Source organism: Saccopteryx leptura, chromosome 2 (genome assembly GCF_036850995.1).
Source record: "Saccopteryx leptura isolate mSacLep1 chromosome 2, mSacLep1_pri_phased_curated, whole genome shotgun sequence".
NCBI classification, from domain to species: Eukaryota; Metazoa; Chordata; class Mammalia; order Chiroptera; family Emballonuridae; genus Saccopteryx; species Saccopteryx leptura.
In genome coordinates this window covers 369115185-369129817 of record NC_089504.1, presented here as the reverse complement: position 1 = coordinate 369129817, position 14633 = coordinate 369115185, and the positions used below count along the sequence as shown (strand labels likewise).

Below are 14633 nucleotides of genomic sequence, written 5' to 3'. Positions count from 1 at the left end.
AGCTTGGAGTTAAGGGGAGAGTCTGGTTTCCACTGTGGGCAAATCCCTAAGGAGGCCAGAGGTGAAGAGGAGAAGACTAGGGCCTCCGTGGGCTCCTTCTCTATCTGAAGCTCACGCCAGGGATCTGTGCAGCAGGGTGAGACCAGGGCCAAAGTGCCCGAAGGGCTCCCTGGGATAAACAGGGCAAGGTGGCCAGAGCTGCCAGGGCAGGTGGAAGTGTTGGCTGAGCATCTCCCCAAAAGCAAGACGCCACTCTCGGCCCACCAGAGGCTGTTTTAGGAGAGAAACGAGTCACTCAGACCACAGCACGTGGCCAAAGATGGTGACATGAGCTGGCAGGAGAGGAGGGGTAGGGCACTGACAAGAGCTGGGTCCAGAGGTTAACAGAGAGGAGACCCTGGCAGGAGGTAGGGGGGACTTCAAATGTTTCAGAGTGGAAAAAACACTGGAAACAACCCCACAGCATGGAGGTTTCAGAAGGACCCTAACCAGGTATTGAGATGCAGAGAGGGGAGGCCCAAGGTCAGCCAGCTGGCGTGGGTCAAAATGTTAGAACCAGGGCCACAGCCCTGGATTCCAGTCTCTCTTCCCTACCTTCCCTCGCCACAGGGCTCCTTTCAGCACCCCTTAATTTCATCTGAGTCAGTCAACACTCCAGAGAGATAGTATCCCCAACACCAGGTGCTAGAGAATGCAGCCTCTGCCCTCAGGCTAGAGGAGGCAGTGTCTGCATTCATGCCTCACAGCCAAGACACTCCGGCTGACAGGAGGGGGCTGTCACAGCAAGGCAGGCAATCCCGGTGAGGGCATCCCAGAGGGGGCCTGCGGAGACAGGCAGAGGCCAAGTGGGGACCTCGGATGAGAAGACGGGTGTGGGGTGAGGAGAGGAGGCTGAATGGTGAGCTGGAGGGTGGGGCAGGCCCCCGCAACAGGGCCTTGTGAGTCCACCTGAAGAGCCCGTCTGTAGTCCCCCCCACCCCGCCCGACATCCAGAAAGAAGCCCCACTGCCGAACTTCTCCTGGGAAGGGTGAGGAGAGCGGTACAGGAACACACTGAACCAGAGCTTCCATGTGCCTGGGCCACAGCAACTCACCTGCCCCTCCTGGAGGATGTTCCTGAGCAGCGGCAGGTGCTCCGCAGTAAGGTCCCGAAGCGACCTGACGCCCCGGCGACGGCAGATGGCGATCAGGTACAGGTCATCCAGCTGCACGACACCACGGGTAAACCAGGCTCAGCCGGTGACAGAGCCAGGGGAGGGCGCCCATCCTGGAATTCCCCAGGGAAGCCAGCAAGCGCCCACCCCCCAGGCCTGCAGTGCCAGCCACAGCCAACCCCAGGGACCCCACAGCAGAAAGGATCCCCAGACCATGTGGGAGTCCATGTGCCTGGGGTGAGTGGGACAGTCTAAGGAACAGAACTTCTGTTTATTCCTCCAGCTAAAAAATATCACGTAGGAGTCTTTACAAACCCACAAGAGCTAATAGTGTTCAAGAAAGTGCCAAGGACAACTCTTTCCCTCCGACAGATATGGTCCAATCACATGTACACAGTAACTACTGTTAGACAGGAAGTGACCAAAGTGCAGGAAGAAGAAGGAAAGACTGTCCAGCTAGGGCCATCCAGAGACGCTTCCTGGAGGAGAAGGCAGAGATCCGGGGCTTGAAGAGGTAGGTTTAGAGAAACGTTCAGGCAGAGGGAACAGCAATAGCAAAGACTTGGGCAGGAAAGCATAGGGCACGTAAGGGGAGAGTCAACAACCCGATTTATTTATCTGGAGTCGAAGACATGTGAAGGGGTGTGCAGGGTGCAAGCGGAGCCTGCGCCAGCTCGGCCGTGAGGGGAGCACCACCAGAGCCTTACTAACCTTTTTCTCTCTTCCCCTATCTCCCAGGGCTCACAGCCAGCCACTCCTACTGTCCTCCCTGAAAATATCACCTGGCTGAAAACCTGGAGGTCACAACAGTGCAAAGAACAAAGCCAGTAAGATCTTGCTCAGGACAGCAAATCAACTCTTCCTCTGGCCCAGGTAATGTCCCCACCCTGCCCTGCTCACCCAAAACCCAGCTTGGCTGGTTATCACATGCACGTGTGAGGCCGGCCCCAGACACCCAGGCTCCGTGGGGGAGGCAGGGAGACTCCGCATCACTCAGCCTTGCAGCCTGAGCCACCAGACTCCTCAACGGGACAATCTGGGGGCCATGAGTCACCCAATCAAATCCTGAAGGCCCTTGATTTAAAAAGTGAGAATGAGATTTTCCATATGGTACCTGATACCCAACTCTGCCTCTTCCTGCCAACATGGCCTCTTCCTGCCACAGACAAATTTCTCTGCCAGAGTTCCAAGATTCTGGGCTCTCTGCCCCAGACCTGCTCCAGATGAGCCCAGTGGGACCTCCCGGCAATGACAAAGCTGTGGTGACCAGGCCTCAGTTGTGCCCTCAAGTCCTTCTGCATTCCCCTTTTCCAGACGTGTCCAGGACATTTACTCTCTCATTAGTTAGAGGCCCAAGGAGAAGCCAGGAAACAAAATTGTTTAAACTTGGGATGTGTATGTGTCTTCGGGGTGTCTTCAGCTGTTCCATGTGTCACTATCACAGGACTCACAAATAACAGTAGCATTGTTTTAAATGATGTCTGCTGACAAATCCCAAACAGGCCAATAAATCACACCTCTCTGCTCCACTGACATGGAATAAGGAATGAAGGCTGGCGCTAGGTGTCAGCTCATGGGCAGGGGGGGAGGGGCGGGAGAAGAAAGCCATTCTTTGATATTGAACATTACCCCAGATTTTCTGCATGCAGCCAAAGGGCCTAAAAAAACCTAGACAAGGGGCTGGGAGAGTTTCAGGCTGCACCCCAGCAGGTGGCCAGCTATTACTCGAGGAAAAAACGCCACCAATCTCTTTTTACAAGGCAGGACAGTGAAGTAAAAGTAGCAGCTTCCTGGCAAGGGCAAGACTGTGACTGGCTGAAGCTGCAGACAGCCACCCTCCGTCTCTGGAGTGGCCCAGAAGGAGCAATTCCTGGTCTAAGAACCTTAGACCCGAGAACCTGAATCACACGAACTGAAAGTGTATGTGTGTCTCTATGAACACACACATACATGCTTGTGTGTGTGTGTGTGTGTGTGTGTGTGTGTGTGTGTGTGTGTGACACAGAGAGAGAGACAGAGAGGGACAGACAGACTGGAAGGGAAAGATGAGAAGCATCAATTCTTTGTTACAGCTCCTTAGTTCAGTGATTGCTTTCTCATATGTGCCTTGACCAGGGGGCTATAGCAGAGCAAGTGACCCCTTGCTCAAGCTAGTGACCTTGGGCTCAAGCCAGTGACCTTGGGCTTCAAGCCATCAACCTTTGGGCTCAAGCCAGCGACCATGGGATCACATATATGAACCCACACTCAAGCCAGAGACCCTGCACTCAAGCTGGTGAGCCTGCACTCAAGCCGTCAACTTCAAGGTTTTGAACTTGGGTCCCCTGTGTCCCAGTCCAATGCTCTATCCACTGCGCCACTGCCTGGCCAGGCCATACATGTTTATATATACAATATACAAACACTATCTCTGGAAGGACAAAGAAATGACCTCTTCTAAGGTAGGAAAATGGAAGAAGGTGGGGTGAGGGAACTTCCTTTCATTGCTCACCCTTTATACTGTTTGCATTTTTACCATGTGCATGTATTAACAAAAAATAAGCAAATAAAATATATAGGTGATCTCTCAAGAGAACTGAGGAAGGGATATTATAACCAGTAAGGTAGAGTAGTCAGCAAATGTTAGGCACTTGATAACTATCTGTGGAATGGATGGGTGGATGAACAGACATACAGACATACATACGGAGAGTCTCTCTAACGGTAAGCCATCAATTGGGGCTGCATAAATACATACAAAGTATATAAAGATGTACTTCTGGGAGAAACAGCAGCAGGAGATTCCAGGTGGCAAGAAAGCCTCCTCAAAGAAGTACCAGTATCCCCCTGCCCAGGTCTGAGGGAAAGAACGGGAGTCCAGCCTGTCCAGTCTCCCCACTGGATCCACTGCCCAATTCTCAGGATACGTCAATTTTAGTGTTCTGTCACAGGTCAAGAATTTGAGACAACACAGGGCACGACCAGAGACAAGTGCCAATTAAGCAAAGGTCAAAACAATGGCAGCTATACTACCATCAAGGCAAGTCTGACATCTCAGCTTGCCCACTCAACCACTGAGGCAAGTCCAGACATGTGGCTGAAAGCTCGGTGCAGTTCCTGAAGCCTTCTCTGTCCTAAAGGGAAGAGAGCGGGCAGCCCCACTGGCAGGCCGGGCAGGATGCCTGCCAGCACCAGGCCAGAAAGACGCCGGATTCCCTTCTCGGTGCCATAAGCTCAAGCGTGTTCAGAGCTAGAATAGAGATGCACAAGTCTCCCTTCTGTTGTCCCTGCACGGCCCTTGGACCACCATGCCCCTGCAAATCACAAGCTCTCCAGTCCTCGTAGACCTTGTAAGTCAGAAGTTCCTCCTGCCCTACCCCCTCCTCCTGTGACGCAGCCTGCAATCCAGGACCTCTGGGCTCAGGGCTGCTGAGGGCAGACGGGTTTGCAAAGCTGCACAAAGGCATTCAGAGCTGCTACCAGCATCCTTAGGCCCCTGTCCAAGCTCCCCAACACCTCCACAGGTGAGAGTGGAGGCAAGTGTTCGCTCAGCCTCTCTCCACTACAACACCCCACACTTTGTTCTTACCTGGCTCTAACAAATTACCAGCAGTGCTCTAACTTCTCAGAAGTCCCTTCAAATTCCCTACCACCCCTTGAGCCATGTTCAGGAATTCCCACAGGCCTCCCATAAGACAGCTGGCACTCACAAGCCTGTGTGCCTCTGAGCTGAGATGCTGGCCCTGTGCCCCAACCACAGGCTCCCAGCCCCCTTCGCAAAAAGTGGCATGGCAGGTCTAGAAATCACCAAATCAAAACTAAGCAAACTGCAGGTGACCTCAGGACCCAAAGGCCTAGCAAGCAGGCCACAGCTAAAAGGACGAAAGGTATCCCAGGCGAGGTAGGCAGGGCCCAGACTCCAGAACAATATGTCTGCCTGTCTCCTGACTGCATGACGAACACAAAAGCCAGAGGGCCACCCAAAAGCAGAACGGAAACCCGAGCTTGGAATACTCCAGAATCTAGTTAGAGGAGGGGGGCATGTTTGCTGCTCAGCAATTCCACATCTGGCCTCCCGGGCCTTCTCCTAGCTCCCTGACCTGCTCCAGGCGGAGGCTGGCCCAACCCCAGTCCGCAGCGGGAACGGCACTTCTTGTAAGTCACAGCCCTGCCTGTCCTGGTACTGACAGGGGATGTCAGTCCACCCACAGAGCTGGTGGTGCACTGTGGCTCGCAGTAGGCAGGCAGAGGGGAGTGAGGACAGGAGGAAAGAAGGTGGAGAGACAGAGGCTACAGGGAACGAAAGAGCGACAGCGTGAGAGAAGGTGGCTCCACTGTAAACCTGCCCCTTAGTAGGTAAAGAGAAGCAGCAGGCATGTGGAGACCAGGAAACAAAGCCGAGGGGTCCAGGCAGAGGAGGGGCTGCCAGGAGACGTGTTCTGTGACCAGGGCGGTAAAGGGGAGGCCTCAGGATGTTCACCATGATTGCTGCCTGTCTTTACTTCAGACCATGGGCCTGCCTGGATCTGTTGGTGTCTAGGCGGAGGACAAAAAGCAAACAGTCTACCACAGGGCTGCAGAAAGTGAGAGTGGCCCCTCAAGCCACTTGGCTGGTAAAGGAGTGGCCCATGCAGTTATGCAAACATTGCCTCTCCCCACCCCACACATACAGTGGGGGTGGGGTGGGGATTGGAGGAGACAAAAAGCGTTTTAAGGGACCCATCAAAGCATAAACATTTGTGTGTGTCAGGTATGCACTAGTACTGCAGAGCTCAGACCCCTCCTTGATGGTTAATTATAATCTGTTTACAGAGTGAGAGGCCAATGTGGGAAAGAAGGTGGGATTAAGGCAGGCCAGCAACCTGGAGCAGGTGCTCGGAGAGCAGAGAATCCCAGCCGGAAATCTTTACTTTTACCTGCTGCTGGTTCCACTTGAGGTCAGGGATGAGGACAAAGCCATCAGAGGGATCTGGGTTCTCGAAAACAATCCGGTCGGCTTCAGACTTCTTGTCGAGAATGTTGTACACCCACTGCAAGGAGAGAGAGAGGGGTTCACATCCAGTCACCGCCCCTCGGGGTGATTCCCGAGACTGGGCTAGGGAAGCTGTCTGGCCCCTCCAGGAAGGACAGCCACTGAGCTCAGGGGGTCTCCACTCAGGCTGTCCTGTTCCCCAGGATCTGCCATCAGGGGTCTGGAGGAGAGCTCTCCCCACTACCGCCGCTGACCCCAGTCACCAGCCATCCCCACGAGGGCCCCTGCCATGCAGTCAGTGCTGGCTCCTGAGGCTCTTCCTGGCCAGCAGTGTGCATAAGCTCCACTGTAGGCCCGTGGGCCTGCTCTGCATTCAACCCTTCACTGCCCACAGACTGGGGAGAGCCCTCTCCACGGGCCCTGTCCAGGATGACAGGACCACAGCAAATTATCAGGCTGGGGGCTCCCTCTGCAGAGGAGGCTGGCTCCATGCCAGGGCAAGGAAAGGCTTGGGTTCTAGAAATTAATGTGTGTGGGTTTCCCACCCCACTGGGATTCTCAGAGGTGGGAAGAGCACTGCCCACTGGGAGCCACGGCAGTCTTGCCGACATGGCTCTGCATAACCAAGACCTGAAGGCCATCTCTCTGTCAGTTGAGGGCTTCTGGCTCTCCCACACACCGGCCTCTCTTAGAAGCCTGCAGCAGGGAGGTTAAGACGGTTCTCACAGGGCTCAAACCCACAGACCTCAGATCTCAGCTCTCCACTTCTCCCCAGCTCTGAGCACTCTGCAAATGAGACTTCCTTCCAGGTCACTGAACTCTACGCCAGAAATCCTAGAGAACCTGATAGACAGCCAGGAGACAGCAGTGGCTGGGCTCACACTGCTGCCCCTTCTACCTCACAAGCTCATGGAGGGGTAGAACAGGAGGCCTGGGCACTGACACCACCAGCCCAGGGGAGGGCTCCTCTGCTCACCCCAGAGGTGCAGGCACAGCAGTGTCAGGCCAGTGGCAGGGGCTGGTGTAGCGTCTGCACACCTCATCCCAGGAGCCACATCCTTGGCTCTCCTCAGCTCTGGGCCAGCATGGGCAAGGTCAAGTGCAGCTGAGATGGAGAGTTAGGGAGCAGAGGGTACCTGCCTGGGAAGAGCTGGGCCCCCTAGTTTCCTGGTAAGATCCACAGACAGGTCACATGGGGTACACCCAGAACAAATAAAAAAGGTCCACACTTCCCAAGAAGCCTGGCTGTGCCACTTCCTTGGAGAGATCTGGAGGATGAAGGGGACCAAAAGTTTTGCCTTTTGTGATATTGATTTTTAAGCTGGTCATTAAGAAACAAGACTCAGGAAGAGCCCTGGCCAGATAGCTCAGTTGGTTAGTGTCACCCTAATGTGCAACAGTTGTGGGTTTGATCTCTGGTCAGGACACACACAGGAAAAACTGATGTTTCTCTCTCTCTCTCTCTCTCTCTCACTCTCTATCTCTCTCTCTTCCTCTATCTCCAAAATCAATAAAAATAAAAATAAGACTCAGAAAGAAACTCTGACCCTCCCCCCTTTCCTAAGAAATGCAGAGAGTAAAACCTACTCCAAGAATGAAATCCTAGCATGTTCACCCTAGCAGCCTTGTTTGAATTGCGTACGGTTGGTGGAGGCCACAGCCCGACTGGGGAAGAAGGGAGAGGACGAGCAAAGGTGCTGGCCGAGGGCAGGACTGACGGCGGTGCGAATGGAATGCCCGTCCGCGCGCAGGTGTGGGTGATGGGCGCAGTCTTACTACATGCCAGGCTCTGCTCTCGTGCCTCACGGGGACTGTGTCCTGGCAGCAGCCCTGGGACGTCGGGGCCGTGGGCACCCCATTTTGCAGATAAGGGAAAGTGGAGGTGAGGAAGTTCATACAGTTCTAGCCCGAGGCTCTTCTCGGAGCCACGCTCCAGGCCACATGGGAAAGGCCTCTGGGAGAGCAGCAGGGACCAGAATCCACAAGAATCTCAGGCCAGAACCGCAGATGAGAGAGGGAGAACCAGGGAATGGAATTCACATAAACCCTAGGGCAGAGGTCCCCAAACTTTTTACACAGGGGGCCAGTTCACTGTCCCTCAGACCGTTGGAGGGCCGCCACATACAGTGCTCCTCTCACTGACCACCAATGAAAGAGGTGCCCCTTCCGAAAGTGCGGCAGGGGGCCGGAGAAATGGCCTCAGGGGGCCGCATGCGGCCTGTGGGCCGTAGTTTGGGGATGCCTGCCCTAGGGGTTACACCATCTGAAACCAGGGCTGGAGACTCGGCCACCCAGCGGTGGCCTGTGAGCGGGCACTGATGGTTCTGGAATGCTCCTGGCATGGCCTCCTGGCAACCCACTCTGGACGCTCCCTCCCTTGACTACCTTGGGACATCCTGCTCCCTCTTCATGCTCCTGCTCCTCTGCTCACCCGCCTGCTGGCCCCGCTCCTCCAGCCACCTGCAGGTGTCTCCACTCTGCACTGTCCCATCCTGGCCCCAGACTGTTACCTGGGTGCACAATGGCAGGTCTACTCTGGCACCGTTTCTGCGCTGGAAGCAGCAGCAGGCACGTGACACCCGGTACACCTCGTCACATTCCCCAGACAAGGACACTGAGCTACCAAAGTGCAGGAAGTGTCACACGGCTCTGAGACGGCAGAATGAGAACCCAGACCTGGCTGATGCTGAGGTGACTCACCAGTCGGCATTTTTAGCCTGATGACCTCTCATGCTCCGAATACAGACACCTAACTGCTTTTTTTACCGGGTGTTTCTTACTAGAAGTTACAAGTACCAAATTTGAGAAGCCAAGTAGAGTAGTCAGCTCAGAGCACAGACTCTGGGGCCAGACCCTGGCTTCGGATGCCTACTCCAAAGGGCTGTTGTGAAGATTTTCTGAGGTGTTGCCCGTAACATGCTTAGAATAGCTCCTGGCGCCTCATGAGGACTCAGTAAGTCCCAGACTGAACTCACTTCCTTCCACATAAACCCTCTCTGCTGTCCACGCCCCCACCCCAGTTGACAATCCTACCATCTGTCCACGCCCCGCACCCCAGTTGACAATCCTACCATCTGTCCACACCCCCCACCCCAGTTGACAATCCTACCATCTGTCCACGCCCCCACCCCAGTTGATAGTCCTACCATCGGTCCACCCATGGCTCAGGCTAGACCTGCCGCCATCCGGGCTCCCCCTTCACTCTCCACATCAACCAGCTCTAAGCTCCGGACGTCAACCTCCTCCATCGCCCCGAGCCTTCCCCGCCACCCTGCCTCGGTTCAGACCCGGCTGGGTTTTAGTCTTCCTGCTCCCACTCTCACCACACTCCACCGGATTCTTACCTCTGACCGACCACATTACACACACGAGTAAACTGTTTAGGGGCCCCTCACTGGCTATGGTTCTCAAGTCTGATGACCCATAGAAACAGATATTTTTTAAGTACAGATTTCCCAGCTCCACTCCCTGAACATTCTGGTTCAGCAGATAAGTATTTTTAAAACTCTTACCAGGCAACTCTGATGGTCAGCGAGGTGGGAACTCCTGGACCAGGTGCACGTGCCTCCTCCCGGCCCTGCTGGTCTTCCATTGCTGCCTGCTGCCCCCAAGCTCCCCAGCCCTCTGCGTCTCTGCCCTTGCTCTTCCCTCTGCCGGGAATGCCCATCTGCCTTGTCCACCTGGTAAACTTCTATTGGTCCTTTAAGACCCAACTGGAGGATCCCCTCCTCTGCGAAGCCCCCCACTGTCTGAGCTGATCACTCCTCCTTTGTGTTACCACTGCTCCTCATGTATAAACCACCAAAGTGCTGATCTTACTACATTGCAATTGTCAGACTACCTGTCTGTCTTCCTATAAGACTACGGGGCATTGTAGTGTTTACCTTGGTGACCCTCCTGAATCTAGCACAGGGCCTGGTACATAGTAATGCTCAATAAACATAATGACTGTTGCCAGTTCAGCTGAGTGCTTTGTAAACTTGCTAGTAATAGCCAAGAAAGAATAAACAAGTGCTCATGTCAAACAGAAATTGGTATAGTGGAATTTTATTGTATTATTTTCCAAAAGGACCTGAATAATGGTATACAATAGGTACATCTATGACTCACACTGACTATACTCAGGGCTTCCTCTTGTGAGTTCCAGAGATATTTAACCAGTACACAGAACATATATTCCAGGAGGTCCCTCTAGGATCCTGACAGCAAAAGCTGTCTAAGAAGATGAAGACAGATTTCTTTTCCACATAGAAGACAAGCAAGTATTGGGACTTAAAAAAAAAAAAGCCAGCTTGAGCCAGAGGAACCATGTGCAAATACCACACATGGGGACATGGCTCACTGCCAGGCTGGAAATGAGGCTGTGGGCACACCGTGCCTCCTGCCCTGCCTGCCAGCCTCCCCCTCCCTCCTTCTCCTGAGTGCCCCACATCCAGGACACCCTCCCTTCTTCAGGTTCCGGGAGAAATGGCTGTGAGTTTCCCACATTAGAACCCTCTCCTCCACTGAATCTTGGGGACAGTGAGTGAGAAATGCTCACAGAGAACAGAGGTGAGTGGTAAAGACATGGAGACAGTGAGAGCCAGGGAATGAGCGAGGAAACAACCCACACGCCACATTCAACACCACCGAGCCTTCACACAGGGCCAGTTCCAGGTGGAGCTGTGGTTGGCCTTGGGCCAAGGAGAAATCGGGATCTCTTAGCTGAATGGCCTTGCATCTATCTGGTCCAGTCACTGAAGACACTCAGAAGACATGGCCATGCCTCAAACGTGGCCCTGGGAGAAAAGGCCTGTGCTAAGGCCCACCCCAGAGGGTCCTGTCTCTGGGAATGAATGCAGAAGAGAACTAGGGAAGGGGAAGTTTTTTCCTGAGATGCAGCTTTTAGAGGCTGGGTGACTGCAGGCAAACCCAGGAACAGAAGTTTAGATTGGAGTGGGCCTACGCAGGCCTCAACCTCCACCCCTTCAGACACCTGGCAAGGGCACAGCCACTTGGAGACTGTATCTGGGCTCCTGTAGACTACATACAGATTCTCCAATGGACTAGGCTGCTATGAGATCCCCCGGGAGCCTCCGGGGCATGCCCTAGACCAGGTCAATTCCCTTACCAGTGACTGTCCCTGTAACAGTGACACCTACACTTTGTATGCCACCTTCCTGCTGCCTTTCTTCATAGCACTCATGACTCCTGTCTCACGCAGTCATTTATACGTCGTGTGCTGTCTGACTCTGCACAAGGAGGCGAGCTCCTTGCAGGCAGGGACTCCACTGTGCTCTCTGCCGCCGCCCCCCAGCCTGCATCGTGGAACAGGGCTGGCACCCGGTCAGACCCTGACAGATGCTGAGAAAGATACACTAGCCACTGGGACAGCAGTTCATGGCTGACCCCTCAGGCCAGTCACCTGGATGCTGAGGCTCTGGGACTCCAGGTGGGGTAAGGTGATGCTCCGGTAATCGTCGCCCGTCTCCCGAACCAGGCGGAGGTCCTGGCGCAGGTACTTCTGCAGGTGCTTCTCTGTGGCTGGGTAAACCACGGTTGTCTTCACATCTGCAATGATAGAACATGACCCGGCACTGCAGTTAGGGCCTCTCTTTGCACAGTCCTGTCACGCTCTGGTCCCCACCACAGAAAGGAGATGACCCCTGTCTCACCTCTGATTCCCTGAAAAAGGCAACCAAAGGCTCAGGTTCTAGTCACACATGGTCTTCTCCCACATATACCTCGTGCCACTAAATTCAAAGACTTGGCCTTACTCAGAATCTGGAAACCTCACGACCCCACCCCTCGTCCTTCCCTCTCTATTTTCTAGGCAGAGAAATGAAAGGTTTCTGACTCTTCTCACATACCAAATTTCTGGACCCAAAGCTGAAAATCTGGTTTAAAGCCAAGCAGCCCCCTTAATGCCAAGCAGTGCAGGATTGTTGGGGACCGAAATATAAACAAGGTGTTTTTATATCCAGGGGACAGGTGCTGGGCCTAACCACCCATCTCATCTGCCCAGTTAACAAAGAGCTATACCTGATTATTGCTTATCCCACCCATGTTCTCAGGAAGAGGCTGGAAGCTAGTATCCTTTTGGTGTAAAGTTAGATTTGAATGGTATGGTGAGGGTTGTCTTTGAGTTGTCTTGGAAACAACTGAATTGCTAATGGACCACGTTTTTTTCCCTGAATAAAGACAGATGCGCTTCTGGGGGCCGCCATTGCATCGGCTTAGGAGCAGTAGAGACTGCTCGCCGTGTGGTCCTCCTGAACCCATCTTTATGTATATGTCTTTAATTCTCTATCATTTATTTAATTCCATACCTTTTCCCATTCGAGGACCCCATAACAGACTTGTGGCTGGACCGCGACAATTGGCGCCCATACGTGTGGCCATCGAAAAAGGGAAAGCGGAGAGGTAATGGAACTCCCCCAGAAGTGAGCACACGAAGTAAGTTAAAGCTTTTAGAGACTGGAGCTTTTAAGTACAGTGTGGGGGGAGAGTATAGTAATAATTTGGGAGTAAATAACTATGGGAGAACTAGGTTCAAAAGTGAGGGACCTTTTTTTTGTACAAATGTTTTTATTTGAGAATAAGTTGTTTGATCAGAATAAGGTAGAAACAGAGGAATGTAAATGTAAGAGCTTGGAGTCTGAGAGTAACTTGGAAGACGGGAATATCACGGCTGTGGCCATCTTAAACTTTGCGGCTCTGCAGCCCTCTGCTCCCAAAGCCTTTGTCTCAGGCCCTTGGAAATCTCGGCTCAAGAGCAGAAGGCTGGCCTCCCCAGGCAGGGGCGATAAGCCGAGAGCTGGTAAAGCGGCAGGGACAAGGCCGACCGTGGACTAGGGTTCGCGCTGGCCTCGCAGCTTGCCCTGCCCCGTGCCCCCGAGATGAAGCGAGCAGGCAACGGCGGAGGCAGAAGCGGTGGCTTCCCAGGTCAGCAGGGCGAAAAAGACACAAATGGGGCAGGAGAGAGCTCTGGCCAGAGCTCAGAATCTGCATACAAAAGGTGTGCAGCGGGGAAGGCGCGCCCCAAATACTAGGCTCCGGAAGCCGCCAAGTTTCCAGTACCGAGAGAAGCCATGGCAGCCACCGCCTTGAGTCCCAGCGGCTGCCAGTGCGGCCCGGCCATGGTCCCCTCTTGGACATGCAGGCAGCCACTTGCGGGGGCGGTGAAGATAGCGTGTCCCACGGGAGCGCGCAGGCGGCAGACTGGACGTGTCTCACGGGTGGTGCAGTCCATGTGCACAGCGCAGCCTCCTTTGCTGTTATGTGCAGCTCCTACAAGCTCGAGGCGCAGCAGCAGGGGAAGCGCCTCCAAGGCACAGGGCCCCAAATCCCTGTGGCCGCCAGGGTGGTGGTGGCTCTACGGCAGGCTGACCTTTGTGCTAGCGAGGTTCGGCTCTGCCTGGGAGTATTCCCCTCCCAGATAAGCTAGCGAGGTTCGGCTCTGCCTGGGAGTATTCCCCTCCCAGATAAGCTAAACCTGCCTTCTGTGGGGGTTGAAATAGAGGGATTTCGGCTGCTGGTTGTAGCAGCTATTAGAATTTATGAATGTGCCTGACCTGTGGTGGCACAGTGGATAAAGCGTCGACCAGGAAATACTGAGGTCGCCGGTTCGAAACCTTGGGCTTGCCTGGTCAAGGTACATATGGGAGTTGATGCTTCCAGCTCCTCCCCCCTTCTCTCTCTCTCTCCCCTCTTTCTCCCTCTCTGTCTCTCTCTCTCTCTCCTCTCTAAAAATGAATAAATTAAAAAAAAAATTTATGAATGATTAGAAGACTGAGATGCTTTTTAAAGTTGTGTTATTATTTGATTTTCTTTAGTAAATAGAAATACTTAAGAGTTTGGGAAAATTATAGATTTTTCCAGTTATTCTCTTTCTCTAAACTCATTTTATTTCTTTACAGTTCTATGTCTGAAATGAGAGCGAAAGGAAAGCCTGTTTGGATGTGGCTAAACAGAATCTCATAAACGGCCATTCTCGAATCTTTTTGAGAGAGTTCTGTTTAGTTTCTATCCTTTTGTTCCAATTATAATAGCCCTGCATAATGATCAAGCAGGCCACGATCTAATCTCTAAAATCCCAGGTTTCTCTCAAATTTGTCTAATTTGTCTACCTTGTCTGATTCTTGGCTGTGTTTGGTCTTTGTTTAATGTTGTCTAAATGTGATGTTTTAAGTTCTTGCATGCAAAAATTGGAAATGCCGGCTTTAATATTGAAAAAATAAAATGATATCCCTACAAATTTTTAATTTTAATTGGAACAAGTATAGCATGCTCATTTAAATTTAAGTAGAATGGAATGTGGATCCTAAAGACTTGCTAATTTTGGCTAAACTGCTTCAAACTTCAGGCTGCTACTGCTGCAGCTACAAAGCTTGAAGCAGAGTAGATTTACCTAGCAAAGGTGTAGATTTTCGTTAATAATATAGGAAAATAATGAAAGCCACACTGGAATTTTCCAGTTTTAATGTGCTCTTTAATTTGCCTGTTAATTAATGGGGTAGAAATGTTTTAATAAGTATGGAAATGTTACT

The 14633-nt window shown here is 52.8% G+C and overlaps 1 protein-coding gene across 1 annotated transcript in view; it reads right to left on the bottom strand.

The window, feature by feature from the left end:
- DCPS (decapping enzyme, scavenger) overlaps positions 1-14633 on the bottom strand; it is a 55459-nt gene that overhangs the window by 910 nt on the left and 39916 nt on the right. Inside the window, exons 3-5 of the mRNA XM_066365194.1 lie at positions 11510-11655; positions 6050-6163; positions 1095-1205 (exon numbers count right to left, since the gene is read on the bottom strand). Of these exons, the coding sequence (XP_066221291.1) occupies positions 1095-1205; positions 6050-6163; positions 11510-11655 (371 nt within the window). The remainder of the gene's footprint in view (positions 1-1094; positions 1206-6049; positions 6164-11509; positions 11656-14633) is intronic.